This window comes from Vulpes vulpes, chromosome X, assembly GCF_048418805.1.
Source record: "Vulpes vulpes isolate BD-2025 chromosome X, VulVul3, whole genome shotgun sequence".
NCBI classification, from domain to species: Eukaryota; Metazoa; Chordata; class Mammalia; order Carnivora; family Canidae; genus Vulpes; species Vulpes vulpes.
The window spans coordinates 52,971,972-52,989,437 of NC_132796.1; the positions used below are offsets into that span (position 1 = coordinate 52,971,972).

Here is a 17,466-nt window from a genome sequence, read left to right on the forward strand (position 1 = left end):
TCGCGTATGGTCGAATCAGAAGCCGTTAGTAAAGTAGTGCAACCAATTTTCCTTTTTCGTAGGACCGCCGGTCTTTCCGGTTATTCCCACCACCATCCCTTTCCACATCCGGTAGGGCCTGGTGAGGTCAAGGAGCCCTGTAAGTCATTTCTGGGCGACTGATGTTTTTATTTCCGGTCTATGGGACCTGGCTGGGATTTGCTGCTCCCTGCAGCCGCCGGAGACACTACCAGCGCCATCATGTCAGACACGGACAGCGATGAAGATTCTGCTGGAGGCGGCCCATTTTCTTTAACCGGTTTCCTTTTTGGCAACATCAATGGAGCCGGGCAGCTGGAGGGGGAAAGCGTCTTGGACGATGTGAGGGGGGTGGGCGTGGGGATAGGGTAGGGGGTGGTGCGGCTGAGGAGAGGCGGTGGGGTGAGCAGAGTAGAGGGTGGTTAGAGTAGAGCCTCTGTGAAAGGGCGCGGTTAATGTAAAGAGAGGAAACCAGAAATGGAGTGTGTATCCTAGTAGAGTGCCTATAACGTTGAGCGTGGAGGCTCAGTTGTGCGTGAGCATGGGGAGAAGAGAGATTTGTAGGCAAGCCCTCGTAGGCCGAGCGCTGATGTGGGCGGCTTTGGGGATGATATTCATCCTAACAAGGCAGCCGGAAAAAATAGCGTGACCTAGTGACGTTGCTTTTAAGCCGTTGCTATGAGACCCTTGAAGATTCTTGAAACGGCACTGTCTGACCATCTTTGACCGGAGGTGGCTCTAGAGCAAGAGGACTGGACAGACCCTGTAACAAATTCTGTGGTTCAGGCCTCAGTTCGTAGAACCGTGAATGTTTAAACTATTAGGGACAGACCCCCTTCTGGTCTACTTCCTAGGTAGTTTTCCCGGTGTTCACTGGCATTCATGAAATTGTTTTCTGTGTCCAGATGAGCCTTACCTACTTTGATTTAGGTTCATTTTCGCAAGTAGAAAATATTGATCAATATTCCTCATCTGCATCATACACAAACACACAAAAGGTAGCAAAAAAAGTTCTTGCCGTCCCTTCTCTAATCCCAATGATCTTTGCTTTAGGCTTTAGAGAACTGCTGTTCCCTTTGTTTAGTCTTGGTGATGGTTCTTTGAATAATCTTTTCTTATTAAAGCATGGTAATGAAGTTGGACATACTATGTTAATAAAGATCTGATCAACGTGTGGAGTTGAGCAGAAGATTTACTTTACAGTTCTGGAATGTGATGCTCCTTTTAGCACACTGTAGAGTTGTATTTAATATGGATTTATAGCTTTGTGCTGGACCAGAGAAATAAGCCTTGTGGTGTGGGAAACTTAGGTTTAGTTGTTATCTTCGACTCTGGTGCTGTCCCTTTTTCAGGAGTGTAAGAAGCACTTGGCAGGCTTGGGGGCTTTGGGTCTGGGCAGCCTGATCACTGAACTCACGGCAAACGAAGAATTGGCTGGGACCGATGGTGCCCTGGTAAATGATGAAGGTGAAGTCTGGGGTCATGGGGAGTAAAGTGGGGGAGGAGGCTAGCCACTTAACTGTGTACACACTTTTCAGTGGGCATTTACTTGCTCACTTGGGAGTGAGAGTTACTTGCTCTTTGTTGAAATATACCTGCCCCTCCTTTTATTTATAGGATGGATCAGGAGTACAGAAGATGCTGTGGACTATTCAGACATCACTGAGGTAGCAGAAGATGAAAGCCGAAGATATCAGCAGACAATGGGGAGCTTGCAGCCCCTTTGCCACTCAGGTGATTCTCTAGTGTCATCAGTAGAGCATTCCAGTTCATTTCCTTGCTGTGTAGTCTATTTTGTTTCTGTGTATGCTTTCTGCCGTTATTCCTGCTCTCTGTCCTGTGCTTCTCTCTTTGTCAGCTCAGTTCCATGTAGCTGCTTTTTTTGTTCTGGGGCAGTGTTCTACTCAGACATTTATTCCTCATAGTGGTTATTCCCAAATTCTTGGTGAATGCCAAGTAAGGATGCTAATGCTGTCCTTATCATCTGGTACTTAAGTACCTGCAGGGTTCATGGCACTGTTTTAGATACTATTTTTTTTTATTATTTTTTTTATTTATTTATGATAGTCACACACAGAGAGAGAGAGAGAGAGGCAGAGACACAGGCAGAGGGAGAAGCAGGCTCCATGCACCGGGAGCCCGACGTGGGATTCGATCCTGGGTCTCCAGGATCGCGCCCTGGGCCAAAGGCAGGCGCCAAACCGCTGCACCACCCAGGGATCCCTGTTTTAGATACTATTTAAACTCAGCCTTTGCCCTTAAGGACTTGGTAGTTCAAAGAGGGTTAAGTATTTACAATGACATATATAAATGAGCACATGTATTTATTAACTCCACTTCTGTTAATCACCCACCACCTGTAATGGTGACAGAATGCACTTAATGCTTGCTCACAATACAGATTTCTCTCCCTGGTGTAAGGTGCTACATGTAGAATCAGAATCGGAGCTGGAGGGAGTCTTAGTAATTATTCATTACTAACCTCATCACAGATTTAGACCTTGACTTTAATAAGATGTGAGCCTTTATTAAAAGTTCTGTAAGTTAAGTAGTGGCAGACCTTAACAAATTCAATAATTCAGATTACTAGACTTTTATTGAGCACCTATTACGGGCTATAAACTATGACAGTATTGTACAAAGATAATAAAATCAATTTTCCGATCTTGAGGAGCTTAGTTCTGTGGTCTAGAACCTAGGGCTACTGATCATAGTTCCTTTTTCTTTTTGACTTTTAATTTTTTACAACTTTTAATTGAGGTATAGTTGACACATATATAATTCATTGTTTCCACTGCCCTATACTCACTATTCTCACTGCTTGACACTTTTTTTAAAGATTTTAATTATTCATGAGAGATACACAGAGGCAGAGACATAGGCAGAAGGAGAAGCAGGCTCTCTGTGGGAACCTGATGTGAGACTCGATCCCAGGACTCTGGGATCATACCCTGAGCTGAAGGCAGATGCTCAACCACTGAGCCACTTAGGCATTCCTGCTTGACCCTTTTGTAGGAGGCTGCTCATTGTTTGTTCATTGTCCACCTTGTTGAATTAGATTTTAGGACCAGTCAATGGATTGGAGTGCTTGTTATATAGAGAGAATTAACTGTACCACATATACAAGAGGTAACCCAGAAAAAGAGAAGATACAGGTTTCACTGTTGTGGATATTATTATCATTTGGGGAAAATGGGATAAACAAACGTGAAGTGTAATTACTCATAAGAAGAAGACATAAGCCAGCTACAAGCTCATATTTCTGTATATTGTATTTCATTTTGAGAGGTTGACAGAATATCTAAAACAAATATCATGACTATTATTTTTGAGCACCCCGACTTAGGCTAAGGGACAGGTGGTAGCAGCTCTGATTTTCAGGGAATATTGTGGTTTTTCAGGTTTGGGTTTGTTGTCTTGGCTAGGGACGTGAAGGAAGAGGAAGAGGATGAGTGCGGAATTCCTAGTTGGGTTTTATGAGCTAAAAAAGGAGGATGCTGCATTTGATAGTCTCAGTAATCTAGGATGCTCGTTTCCAAGTTCTCTTACTTAGTGAAGGTGCCTTCACCTGTGCCCTTAGCTTCCTCTTTCTCTGGCATTGGCCACTTCACATGGCTTGATTTACAAGGATTCTTCTTTGGAATAATTTTGAGTGGAGGCCATTATAAAAGATATCATAGAGGTGAATTTTGAGCAAAATTTTGACAAAGTTTCATGGAGAGGGAGCAGCAGGGCATTTTGGTTTGGAAACATGGCTTGTCTAAAAGTTTGAAGACAGAAATAATTGAGTAGTGTGGGGGGTGGGAATTGGCCAGCAGGTTTTCTTGAAAGGAGTGGAAAACATAGTGCTAGATAGCAAGAACCAAGGGTAGAGCAGTTTGACAGCACTTATATGTATGCCTTATTTGGGATTTGATGCTATAAAGGATTGTAAACCAATATAGATTGTTGAGTTAGGGTCAGGGTGGTATAATGAAAAGAAAATGGTCTTTGGAGTCAGAATGATAGATTTAAATCCCAGCTCCGTATTTAGTTTGATCCTGGGAAAGTTGCTCAGTCTTTGAGGCTTGGATTTGTAATAATCCCTCAGTTTTCTTGTAATCTATAAAGGTGATAATACCCAACCTATTAATAGGTCTTATGTAGGAATTTAAGCTCATTGTCACTTGGTGTGAAAGCACCTACATAGTATGGTGTCATAGTAGATGCTCTGTAAATGTTAGTTGCCTTTCCTTCCTAAATGAAAATGAGAAGTGATGCTTATTGCTTTGGGGTTTTGATTAGAAAAAGGGTAAAGGGGTAGACTTTTTGCCCACTATATGTAAAGTTATCAAGGTCTTTGAAAGTGACAGTTGTGGAAAATGTTAAGCAGAATTAAACTTGCGAGTTGCTAATAAAATATCAGTAGGACTGGGTAAGTGAGGAAGTGCGTGGGAAAGCATATAGGCTTTGTTGTTCAACCAGCCTTGAATTCTGTCTTTGTCACTTAAAACTGTGTGACCCTGAGTAAGTCATTTTACTATCTCAGAATAATTCTTACTTTGCCAACATTCTTGGGAGGATTGTAGATAAAATAACTACAAATACCTGGCACATAACGGAAGGTAAGTAAATGGAAGTTGCTATAATGACTACTATTAATGATTTGGAAAAGGTGTGTTTTCCAATCACATAATGGGAACTAAGTAAATGGAAGTTGCTATAATGACTATTAACGATTGATTGAAAAAGCATAAGAGATTGATGGAAGGGACAAGAGACAAAGTTATAAGGTGGGAAAATAAGGATGGAAGTGGTATTAATAGTAAGGAAAGAGAGTTTTAAAGAGGTGAAGGATATTTCAGTGTGATGAGAGATGAAGTTGTGAGGTATCTGAGTGGAAAGGTTCTTTAGGCAACAGAACATGTACAATTATAGAGGGTGGGTAAATCAGGGCAAGACCTACAGATTGGAGTTTAATCTGGATAAGGGTGATTCTTGAGTAAGGGAATGTAGAGGAATGAAAGCAAAATGTTCACCATCTGGTATTGAGTGATGCCAGAGGTTAAAGGTCAGTGAAAAGAATAAACTGCAGAAGGTAGACCAAAAAATGTGTCAAAGACTTGGGGAGTGGGGCGCCTGGGTGGCTCAGTGGTTGTGGCTGCCTTTGGCTCAGGGCATGATCCTGGGGTCCTGCAATCAAGTCCCACATCCAGCTCCATGCAAGGAACCTACTTCTCCCTCTGCCTATGTCTCTGCCTCTCTCTTTGGGTCTGTCATGAATAAATAAATGAAATCTTTAAAAAAAAGAAAAGACTTGGGGAATGGGAAGAGAGAAAGTCCAATCTTAAAGGAAACTGACAGAGAAGAAAGAATATTAAATTCAATTATGAGATTGAGCAGAATGAAAATAAAAAATTAAATAGGATTTGATCAGGAGAAGGAACAAAGGTTTTAGACAGTTCTTAGGAGCTCCCTAAATTTCTATATGTGGCATACATTGTGTCCTAGTATTTGGTGATAACGTGTCATCATCTCTTTCTCAAGGCAGAGGCTGCACCTCTTGTGTGTTCTTAAGGGATCTACGTAGTGTTTTGCGTGGTACTTTAAATTCTTGCGTAACAGAGGAACTCAGGACTGTTATGTGATATTTTGGGTATTGAGATCATTTTCCTGGTTTTATTAGATTATGATGAAGATGACTATGATGCCGATTGTGAAGACATTGATTGCAAGTTGATGCCTCCTCCACCTCCACCTCCAGGACCAATGAAGAAAGATAAGGACCAGGATGGTCTTACCGGTGGTGAGTAGAGACTATCTTCTTTTGTCCAAGGAACATATTTCATTTATAGGTCTAGGCTTTTGGCATACCCATAGGGAACTATTAAAATTAAGATGCTAGGAAAGGATACAACTTCCGGAAGTAAGCATATAATTTTCAAATTTTAATGTTAAAGGGAAGTTTTAAAACATTTGGCAACAGTATTTTAATATTTACTCAAGAAAAAGTAGTTTAGGTCAGTGTTTCTCAAATCTGGCTGTCCATCACAATCATCCCAAGCATTTAAAAAAATAAGATTTCTGACTCTCACACCAAAAAATCTGTTTCCGAAAATCAGCAAGAGAGCCCAGGAATTTTAAAATGTTCTCCAGTAGTTGGTGATGCAACTGATCTGCATACTGGTATTTGGAAACTACCTGTTTAGATGACTCTCTCTAAAAGAAATGACCAAATGGGGAAGGCATCGTAGAATGTACATAAATCATATAGAGCCAACTCTAGATTCAGAAATTTCAAAGGCAGGGGCTTTAGTGATCCTCTCCACCTTTCCTATGTTGGCCACAGTAGTACAGTAGTAACTTTGTCCTAGGCTAGGAGGTTGCGGAGGAGCAGTGTCTTTGAGCTCTTGTTTTTTTGAGAATTATGTTAACCTAAATTCCTCCTATTAGAGTTTTAGCCATTTCTGCATTAGTCTGCAGGCTAAATAACATCTGATAACTTTATGTTCTACATCTTATTTTATGTTAAAGAATTTCATTATCATCCTGTGGACTTAAAAAAAAACTTCAGTTTATGTGTCTCTGAACTAGAAATGATAAGGCCTGATTGGTATAAAAGTATTATATAATTTTGCTATTGATCACATTCCTTTAAGCTAATACATGTATAGAAAGTAGTAAATGTAGTAATAGTGTTTGTTTTCTCTCATCACAACCCTAGGGTACCAGGTACAAGGTGAGTTGGGGATGGTGGGAGATAATGAGTTGGAATGAGTTTTTTTGGGTTGCATACTAGTAATCTGGGTGCTTGGAACTATATCCCCTGCCACTGAGCCATCCATATAGCCAAGATAGTGGGTATTGACTGAATCGGAGGAAATATGCTCACAGTTACATGCCAAAGGGGTTTCTCTTCCTTGTTGCAGTGTCTGAGGATGGAGAAGGCATCATCTTGCCCTCCATCATTGCCCCTTCCTCTTTGGCCTCAGAGAAAGTGGACTTCAGTAGTTCCTCTGACTCAGAATCTGAGATGGGACCTCAGGAAGCATCACAGGCAGAATCTGAGGATGGAAAGCTGACCCTACCATTGGCTGGGATTATGCAGCATGATGCCACCAAGCTGTTGCCAAGTGTCACAGAACTTTTCCCGGAATTTCGGCCTGGGAAGGTACTTTCTGTGGAGAAAGCCCACATTGCAAACCCCTGACCTCTCCTAAATACTGAGTTCTGTTCTAAGATGTTGAATACAGAATGAATAAGATTTAGAAGTTTTGGGATGCCTAGGTGGCTCAGTGGTTGAGTGTCTGCCTTCGGCTCAGGGTGTGATCCCGGTCCTGCCTTGGGCTCCCTGCAAGGAGCCTACTTCTCCCTCTGTCCATGGCTCTGCCTCTCTCTCTGTGTCTCTCGTGAATAAATAAAGAAGATCTTTAAAAAAACAAAGATTAAGAAGTTTCCTCATTCGACTGCGTTGTATTAGGTCTTTAAAAAAAAAAGTCAAAAAAAAAAAAGTCATATGCATTGATGATAGTACATGTGATTTTTGTAGTTCTCATTAGAAATTGCCCTTGTCTTAAATGAACGAGTCCAAATTATTAAAGGATACTTCTTTACTTTCTCAGTAGATGTTATAACTCTGAGTTCAGCACTCCTGGTCCCTCCCCTACAGTCAAGTAGACCCCTCAGGGGAGTTTGCAGACCCAGACACTGCTGTTTCCTTACCTGATACTGAGCCTTTGACTTTCCATGTCCTAGGTATTACGCTTCCTTCGTCTTTTCGGACCAGGGAAGAATGTCCCATCTGTTTGGCGGAGTGCTCGGAGAAAGAGGAAGAAGAAGCACCGTGAGCTGATACAGGAAGAACAGATCCAGGAGGTGGAGTGCTCAGTAGAGTCCGAAGTCAACAAGAAGTCTTTATGGAACTATGACTATGCTCCACCACCACCTCCAGAGCAGTGTCTCTCTGATGATGAAGTAGGCAAAATAGATACCTGGGATTGAGACCTATGAGAGGAACAAATGAGTTCTCCCTAGCTTATGTCTAAATTGGAAGTACCACCTTAGCAGGCAGAGTCCTGTGCTGATAATGAACGAGAAATTGTGAGTTCAGTCTTAGTGGCTGTCCCTTCCCTTACATTATTTCTACTGTAATAACAGTAGAAAGGATTGAGGGCAGGGAGTTGGTGATACACATCCTGGTGAATAGGAAAGTTTGAATGATAGGCAGAGTGTGGCATGATAGCACTCCATTGTTTACATTCTAACTCCAGTCCCATTGAAGAACTGTCCTTATGGCTCCTCTGACTTCCCTTCCTGACTGTGGACTCCCTATGATAGCCCTAGGACATCTGGGATCAGGAAATCCTTCCCTCCTACTTTGTTCTGTTACAGATTACAATGATGGCTCCTGTTGAATCAAAGTTTTCCCAGTCAACTGGAGATATAGATAAAGTGACAGATACCAAACCAAGAGTGGCTGAGTGGCGTTATGGGCCTGCTCGACTGTGGTATGATATGCTGGGTGTCCCTGAAGATGGCAGTGGGTTTGATTATGGCTTCAAACTGAGAAAAATGGACCATGAGCCTGTGATAAAATGTAGAATGATGGAGGTAAGTGATACTGGTATGTAAGAAAGGAATCTGTGCCCAGGGCCCTTGTAGTTTTACCTAACTTTACTTTTCAGTTGAGGACATACCAGATAGGGTATCTTTGGTGGGAGATGGGGGTGTCCAATTCTTTTGCTTGTTATATAATATTGCCCTGGCAACTAGACCCTGTTGCAAGGGTACTGTTTGTGCTGGACTAGGAGTGGGAGGAGGCTGATAATGCTCCATTAGCAGGTTCTTTCAAGTCAAGGACTACATTTGATGTATCTCATGTGAGATCTGGAGTGGGAACTTTGACCGTTGACCACTCAGGGATTTGTTGTTCTTTTTCTGTTTCTGTAGGACTTGAGGAAATTTGAGGAAAACAATGGCTCTGACCTACTGGCTGATGAAAACTTCCTGATGGTGACACAGCTGCATTGGGAGGATGATATCATCTGGGATGGGGAGGATGTCAAGCACAAAGGAACAAAGCCTCAGCGTGCAAGCCTGGCAGGCTGGCTTCCTTCCAGCATGACTAGGAATGCCATGGCCTACAATGTTCAGCAAGGTGTGCTTCCATGCCAGCTGTGTCTAGCACACTGCCCTTTGCCTCAGTTATCCTAAGTGGGGTTAGGTGTGCCCTATGCTGCTGCTGAGGGACAGTGAAATGTTTCAGACCTGAGCCCTGATTCTAGTCTTTAGTAAGTTTTTTTACATGATTACTAAGCTAGGATGGACTCTGATGTCTCAAAAAAATGTGAAAACCAAAAAATAAATTAAATTAAAAAAAAAGAAAAATGTGAAAACCACTTTGAAGTTAAAGGTCTTTTTTGGACTAGAATAAGGCTTGATCTCCTAGTCTACTTTGGTTTTCAAAGCCAACCCCTTTGTTTTTTATCATGCTGGAATTTGCTTTTTCTCTCCTTACATACGCCCAAAAAAGGTATGTCATGCCTAATGTAGAAAACTTTGAAAATAGAATAGTGTCAAAAATCACTGATAACACCAAAAAAAAAAAATCACTGATAATCCAGCTATCCAGAGATGATCGACTATCTATTAACTTTGTGGTACACTTGGTTTTTGATTTTCTGTCTTCTGTGTGTACATGTAGTTGAGCTCATTTCTGTAGACATAGTTTTGTATGTTGTGCTTTTCACTTGACATAAATACTATTGTGTGTCATTCCGAGTTCTTCATAAAAATATTTAATAACATGGGAAACTTGAGTAAAAAAAAAAAAACATAAAATGGCTTATACGATGCCCTGTTTGTGTGAGTGGGGAAAACACACTATGTTATAATCACAGAAAGCTGACTGAAAGGAAATGTGCTATGGGATTCACAGTGGTTATTTCTAGTTTGTGAGATCACAGACAGTTTCCTTTATATTTTTCTGTGTCTTCCTTCAGTTAACCTGGATTACTTTTATAATTCAGAGGAAAACAAAATTGTCTTAATTTTTAATTCTAAGAAATAGTTTTTTCCTCCTTTCATTCTATCTAAACACTTTGTTTATTGCATAGTATTATATGGATGTTTCCATAATTTACCAATAGTTACTCTGTTTTAAATATATTTTACTACCGTTTATTAGTATTTTTTACCATATCATTTATTACTGTAATTTCTTTAGCCAGTCCTTTATTGAACACACTGGCTGTTTAAATTTAGTCTTTTTTTGTAAAAATTTTGAGTCACAAAAAATATTGCAAGAACATTTGTCTGCAACTTTTTTTTTAAGTGAGAAATAATTCCAAGAAAAATAAAGCGAGAAATACACTGTGTGCCCTAGGTTCCTTTTCAGTAGCCCCATGAATAACTGTACTAACATTTGCTCCTTTTCCCTTTGCTGGGATCATTATTGAAAGGGGCATAGATACTTTGTCAGTTATTGAGTGTTTCCTCCTCTTCTGAGTAGGTTTTGCAGCCACCCTGGATGATGACAAACCTTGGTACTCCATCTTTCCCATTGACAACGAGGAGCTGGTGTATGGACGCTGGGAGGACAATATCATTTGGGATGCTCAGGCCATGCCCAGGCTGTTGGAGCCTCCTGTTTTGACACTTGATCCCAATGATGAGAACCTTATTTTGGGTATGGTATTGGCAGGGACCAGTGTTCCTTCTCCATAATTGAAAGCTTGCTGCTAATGTCAAGGGACAGGGAGAATTCAGAAAGGTTGGGAAGGTCAAGACTAGAAGCTTCTTGGAGGTGCCTGGCTGGCCAATTCTGTGGAGTATGTGGCTCTTGATCTCAGGGTTGTGAGTTCAAGCCTCACATTGGGTGTGGAGTCTACTTTAACAAATAAATTAGGCCAGCCCTGGTGGCTGAGAGGTTTAGCGCTGCCTTCAGCCCAGAGTGTGATCCTGGAGACCTGGGATCAAGTCCCATGTCGGGCTCCATGTATGGAGCCTGCTTCCCCTTCTGCCTGCGTCTCTCGTGAATAAATAAATAAAATCTTAAAAAAATAAATTAAAGAGACTAGGACTTTTAGGTAGCAGTTTGAGAGAGCAAAGTTGTGGTTCTTAGTTTCTAGTATTTCTGTTTTGCTTAGGGAAAACTCATAATGTAGGAATATTGAAAAGTAGTACTTTTGAAATTCCAGGAGTGTAGTTTGGGCTAAAGGGAATCACCTACTAGAAGTTGTCTAGGATGGGATGAGACATCTGGTTAGGAAGCACAAAGATATCTGTAGGAAAAGTGAATCTTCAGGGATAGAATCTCCAGAGTGACTTTTGTTTCATCCTTAGAAATTCCTGATGAAAAGGAAGAGGCCACTTCTAACTCCCCCTCCAAGGAAAATAAGAAAGAATCATCTCTGAAGAAGAGCCGAATTCTCTTAGGGAAAACAGGGGTCATCAAGGAGGAACCACAGCAGGTCTGTGAAGAGAAAAGGGACTTAGGGCATTTAGAAGAACAGAGAAAGGTGATGGAGAAGGGTAGTCTAAGATTTATTTGATGTCCTGTCATTAGAACATGTCTCAGCCAGAAGTGAAAGATCCATGGAATCTCTCCAATGATGAATATTACTACCCCAAGCAACAGGGTCTTCGAGGCACCTTTGGAGGAAATATTATCCAGGTAAAAGTAACATTTTTTCTAGGATGGATGGGACCCACTTCCTTGTTTTGATAGAGGATATGGATAAATCTTGCCTAGGCTGGAGTTCGTATTTAATTTGAACTCTTATTTCCTGCTTTAGCACTCAATTCCTGCAGTGGAATTACGACAGCCCTTCTTTCCTACCCATATGGGGCCCATCAAACTTCGGCAGTTCCATCGTCCACCCCTGAAGAAATATTCCTTCGGGGCACTCTCTCAGCCAGGTCCCCACTCAGTCCAGCCCTTGCTGAAGCACATCAAAAAGAAGGCTAAGGTATGATTGAATTCTGGTTAGGAAAAAAAAACAGCTATAAAAGACATTAGAGTACAAACTGGGGAAATGGACTGGATATTAGGTGATTTTAGGGAATTGCTTTTTTCTCAGATGTGGTAGAATGTTATTGATGTTATTTAGGAGAATGTCCTTGTTCTTAAGAGATGCATGTGAAAATACTTAAGAGTGAAGTGTCCTGATGACTGCAGCTTTCAAAAATGATTCAGTAATATCTATAGAGATAGTTTTAGATAAAACAAGGTAAAATAGAAAGTTATATCTAGGTGGTGGGATAGTTAAGTGTTCATAGTGTCAACTTTCTTTTTGAAAATTTTTGCATGAAGTTAAAAAAAAAAGGAAGGCAAAATCATTTTTGGTGTCATTGTCTCATCAGTTTGAAGTTATTGTCCCATCAGGAGCTGGTCTGTATTCTCTTTGTTCTGGGCAGATGAGAGAACAAGAGAGACAAGCTTCTGGTGGTGGAGAGATGTTTTTTATGCGCACACCTCAGGACCTCACAGGCAAAGATGGAGATCTTATTCTTGCAGAATACAGTGAGGAAAATGGACCATTAATGATGCAGGTTGGCATGGCAACCAAGATAAAAAACTATTATAAGCGGGTGAGTCTCTGCTCAGAAAACCTTTGTTATTAATACAGTTGTAATTAGATATCCAGCAATAATCTGCAAACATATATTTTGTCTTTTTTTATACTGTAAATTTCTTGGGAAAAAGAAATAGTATTTTCTTTGTATTTAGTAATACTAGTAAAAGTTCAAGGAATATTTTGTGTAGGCTTATATTGTTGATTATATTCTGTGATAGTAATTGTGGGTCTTCTGTGTTTGATCTAGAAACCTGGAAAAGATCCTGGGGCCCCAGATTGTAAATATGGAGAAACTGTTTACTGTCATACATCTCCTTTCCTAGGCTCTCTTCATCCTGGTCAATTACTGCAGGTGAGGGATTCTTTCCTGTTTTAACTCTTTCCTAAGGAACTTGACAGGTGAGGAGCTAGTCAGCCCAGAAAGAACCAATTCTAGTTGATTGAGTAGTACCTTAGTCAACTGTGGGGAAGATCAGCGTAATCCTCAAATGATTATAATCCCCAACATTCTTTGGATCTTTTTATTAAAACTTGCTCCTAATAATGTTATTTGTAAACTAAATTTGAGATCGTTTTTTAAGGGACACCTAGGTGGTTCAGCGATTGAGCATTTGCCTTTGGCTCAGGGCGTGATCCCAGAGTCCTGGGGTCAAGTCCCACATCGGGCTTCCTGCATGGAGCCTGCTTCTCCCTCTGCCTGTGTCTCTGCCTCTCTCTCTCTGTGTCTCTCATGAAAAAATAAAATCTTTAAAAAAGAGAAGTCAGAAACATCTGGGTGGCATTCGAAAGTCAACCTGGGATTAATCATTTACTGTAGTGACTTAATATTTAATTTGTATCTGCAGAATTGGCAGGTTTTGATTGTATTAGTCATGGTCATTTTGAGTACTAAAGCACGCCTGAAGTGTGCCATTTACAGTCCCTAGCCATAGTGAAGTGTGCCCCCTCCCCTTTCTGTTCTGATGGGCATAGAGAGGCCCTCTGGTAGTCTAGCTTTTACGTGTTAAAGGCAAGTATAGATATGTGCAAATGATGTGAGGACATCTCTATCACTCTCCTCCCTTGTTTTTTTTTGTTATTTTGTTTTGTTTTGTTTTGTTTTGTCCTCCACTTCATTTCTCTTGGTAGGCTTAACCACTTTTCCTCCTCTCATAGCTAGTGTATTCTATTAATACTGTTGCTTATTCTCCCAAAGCATCTTTAGACTGCTGGCATTTCTCTCCCTGTAACCTTCTGTTGAGATTTTCTACCAATCCCTCCCTTTCTTTTGTGGCTACTTTTTAAAAAATATTTATTTATTTATTCATGAGAGACACAGACTGAGAGAGAGAGGCAGAGACACAGGCAGAGGGAGAAGCAGGCTCCTTGCAGGGAGCCCGATGTGGGACTCGATCCCAAATCCCGGGATCGTGACCTGAGCCAAAGGCAAGCGCCCAACCACAGAGCCACCCAGGTGTCCCTTGTGGTTACTTTTATAGCCTCTTAAAGATCCTCTTTTTTATCTTCTGTAATTTTGTTTTTCTCTCCATTTCACACTTAGAATTTTCTTTTTTTTCTCCCACACTTAGAATTTTCTATTCATATCCATATGTTGAAGATTTGTCTCTCTTCTGTCCTCCTTTCTGATTTTCTGAGAAGTCTTTCCTTCAAGTCACAGGTTTGATTGGTCCCCATCTGGCTGCTGCTTAAACAAGCTCAGATGTTTCTGTCCTGTGTGTTTAGTCTGTTTTTTTTCTAGCACAGTTTCTACTCCATTAATTTTTGTTTTTGTCGTTTTATTTAACAAATGTTTTGGGGGATCCTTGGGTGGCTCAGTAGTTTAGCACCTGCCTTTGCCCCAGGGTGTGATCCTGGAGTCCCAGAATCGAGTCCCACATTGGGCTCCCCTGCATGGAGCCTGCTTCTCCCTCTGCCTGTGTCTCTGCCTCTCTCTCTCTCTCTCTCTCTCTCTGTGTGTGTCTTTCATAAATAAATAAATAGGGGATCCCTGGGTGGCGCAGCGGTTTGGCGCCTGCCTTTGGCCCAGGGCGCGATCCTGGAGACCCGGGATCGAATCCCACATCGGGCTCCCGGTGCATGGAGCCTGCTTCTCCCTCTGCCTGTGTCTCTGGCTCTGTCTCTCCTTCTATCTCTCAAGAATAAATAAATAAAATCTTAAAAAAAAATAAATAAATACATAAATAAATAAAATCTTTAAAAAAACAAATGTTTTGATCTTACTTGTATTATGACAGGAGCTATGCTGGGGTCTAGGGTAATAATATATACTTGTTAGTTTATAAAGTGATTTTCATATATAAGCATAGCAATTCTGCAAGGTATAGACATTTTTAAATATCTATAGATATAGATATAGATGAGGACAATTAATTTCAGAGATATTAAATAACTTATCTGACATTCAGTGAGTAGCAGAGTCATTATCATCTGAATCCAAATCCTGTGATTTCCCTACTACTGACTCTTAAAGATAGCCAGTGGGTAAAAAATTACCTTTTTTTAAAAATTACTTTCTAATCCTGTTTGACATTCCATATTCTAATTTGTTTATATTACTGGATAGATTTTAGATGGCATTATGGGGATGGAGAGCAAATAAGCTTCATTTTCCTTTCTCAGTTGACTAAATTTCCTAGGGCTTCTCTGTATATAATTTTTGTATTTTTACTTTTGTTAGGCATTTGAGAACAATCTCTTTCGTGCCCCAATTTATCTTCATAAGATGCCAGAAACTGACTTCCTTATTATTCGGACAAGACAAGGTTACTACATTCGGGAGTTAGTGGATATTTTTGTGGTCGGCCAGCAATGCCCCTTGTTTGAAGTTCCTGGGCCCAACTCCAAAAGAGCTAATACACATATTCGAGACTTTCTCCAGGTAAGAATGACAGAATAGGGAGGTGGGTCAGGATGCATATAACAGGGTATGTGGATTTGGGGGGCACATCAGGAAAGATCAAAATACATAGGGGCTTAGCAGGGGAAGGAGTCCTGGCAAGGACTTTTATCCTTTACTTTGCCAGATGAAAAACATTGGATTTGTTTGGCAGGTTTTTATTTACCGCCTCTTCTGGAAGAGTAAAGATCGGCCAAGGCGGATCCGAATGGAAGATATAAAAAAAGCCTTTCCTTCTCACTCAGAAAGTAGCATCCGCAAGAGGCTAAAGCTCTGCGCTGACTTCAAACGCACAGGTCATGAGTTGTGACTAAATATTTGTTTTCTCTTTCTCTAAGAAAGGAACTCTGGCTTTCAATGAAAGGATCAACATACAGCTCACAGAATTAGAAATTGCGAGTCATCAAAAGAAGGAAGTAGTAAATCTTTAATTATGGAGGCTCTGATTGCTTTTTGATTTTCTCCTTCCAGGAAGTTTATTGTATGTTGGATGTCACAAGGTATAGGAAACATAGCAGCAGAGGTTTTCTTTGGTAGGCAGGCTAACTGGCTAAACCTTCTGGGAGATTGCTTGATTCAGTCTTGGTTTGTTATCCTTGTTGCTGTCAGGGGAAGGGCCTTTGGGTTTCAAAATGGTCTCATTCTCTCTACTTTTTCTAGGGATGGACTCAAACTGGTGGGTGCTGAAGTCAGATTTTCGTTTACCAACTGAAGAGGAGATCAGAGCTATGGTCTCTCCAGAGCAGTGCTGTGCTTATTACAGCATGATAGCTGCAGAGCAGCGACTAAAGGTGAACACCTTCCTCTTGGCCTTGCCTTTGCTCGTGGATTCGTGTCAGAGAGATGAGGATGAAGACTATCCTCACTGGCTTAGAAACGATGGTTACTAGATTATTAACCAGTTACTCAAAAATTCAGGCCATGAGGTACTCTGTGTATATTGGTTCTGAGGAAAATTATAGTGGAACTAAATAGTAGTGGGAAGGCTTAATGTGGGACTCAGGGCATATTGTTTCGTCCACTTGGGTGGTGACTTTAATCTTTGTTCTTTACAAGACAGGTATGTAAACAGGGAAAATACTTCTCAGTTGTTTTCCAGAGCCTTCCAAATGGGCAGAGATGATGGTGCTGGATATGTGCTTTAGAGAAGCACAGTATCCTTCTCAGGCCCAAACAGGAAAGGTCTAGCCAGGGTGAGAGAGCACAGGTATACACCTGAGTTCATGAGTCTGCAGTGACGAGTGTCTCTACTTAGCTTTCCTAATGGGCCTTAACTATCCTACACATCAGCTGGCAAGTTCCCTGAAACATAATATATCTTCTGATAGTCCCAAGGATGTAGAATGGGGACAGATATAGTGAAGACTTTACAGAATCCATTCTCTATGCACAAATATACTTTGATATTTTGTTCTTGGTATTTATTGAAACTTGTACTTTGTGTTTTCCAGTGTGTTGATTGGTTTATGCTTAGATTTGTGCTCTTCCAGGATGCTGGCTATGGTGAGAAGTCCTTTTTTGCTCCAGAAGAAGAAAATGAGGAAGATTTCCAGATGAAGATTGATGATGAAGTAAGGCTTTACTCTAATTTTTTTAAAGGTTTTGTTTATTTATTCATAAGAGACACAGATTGAGAAAGGCAGAGACATAGGCAGAGGGAGAAGCAGGCTCCATGCAGGAAGCCTTCGGGGGACTCAATCCCGGGATCCCAGGATCACGCCCTGAGTCAAAGGCAGACGCTCAACCGCTAAGCCACCCAGGCATCCCTACTGTAATTTTTTTAAGCTAGTTAATATATTTATTTGAGAGAGAGAGCCATGTACACACGGGCTGGGTGGGGGGTGAGCAGAGTGACAGAATCTCAAGTAGACTCCATTCTGAGTGTGGAGCCTAATGTGGGGCTCGATCCCACAACCCTGAGATCATGACCTGAGCTGAAATCAAGAGTTGGATGGATGCTCAACCAACTGAGCCACTAAGGTGCCCTGGCTTTAC

At 41.1% G+C, this 17,466-nt stretch overlaps 1 protein-coding gene across 13 annotated transcripts in view; it reads left to right on the forward strand.

The window, feature by feature from the left end:
• The first annotated feature begins 4 nt into the window (after positions 1-4).
• TAF1 (TATA-box binding protein associated factor 1) overlaps positions 5-17,466 on the forward strand; it is a 72,165-nt gene continuing 54,703 nt past the window's right edge. For 6 of the 13 annotated variants that reach the window (XR_011998194.1, XM_072743785.1, XM_072743786.1 and 3 more), the window contains exons 1-18: positions 36-360; positions 1,371-1,485; positions 1,636-1,752; positions 5,684-5,803; positions 6,990-7,168; positions 7,753-7,971; positions 8,389-8,607; positions 8,947-9,154; positions 10,508-10,684; positions 11,341-11,468; positions 11,564-11,671; positions 11,793-11,966; positions 12,415-12,588; positions 12,823-12,927; positions 15,253-15,453; positions 15,626-15,767; positions 16,132-16,262; positions 16,962-17,042. Coding sequence is in view for 11 of the 13 variants with exons in the window: in XM_072743785.1 (XP_072599886.1) it covers positions 181-360; positions 1,371-1,485; positions 1,636-1,752; positions 5,684-5,803; positions 6,990-7,168; positions 7,753-7,971; positions 8,389-8,607; positions 8,947-9,154; positions 10,508-10,684; positions 11,341-11,468; positions 11,564-11,671; positions 11,793-11,966; positions 12,415-12,588; positions 12,823-12,927; positions 15,253-15,453; positions 15,626-15,767; positions 16,132-16,262; positions 16,962-17,042 (2,778 nt within the window). In the remaining 2 variants the exon portion in view is untranslated. Of the gene's footprint in view, positions 361-1,370; positions 1,486-1,635; positions 1,753-5,683; positions 5,804-6,926; positions 7,169-7,752; positions 7,972-8,388; positions 8,608-8,946; positions 9,155-10,507; positions 10,685-11,340; positions 11,469-11,563; positions 11,672-11,792; positions 11,967-12,414; positions 12,589-12,822; positions 12,928-15,252; positions 15,454-15,625; positions 15,768-16,131; positions 16,263-16,961; positions 17,043-17,466 lie in introns of all 13 variants that reach the window. The other 7 variants (XR_011998193.1, XM_072743784.1, XM_072743789.1 and 4 more) reach the window with 4 other exon arrangements.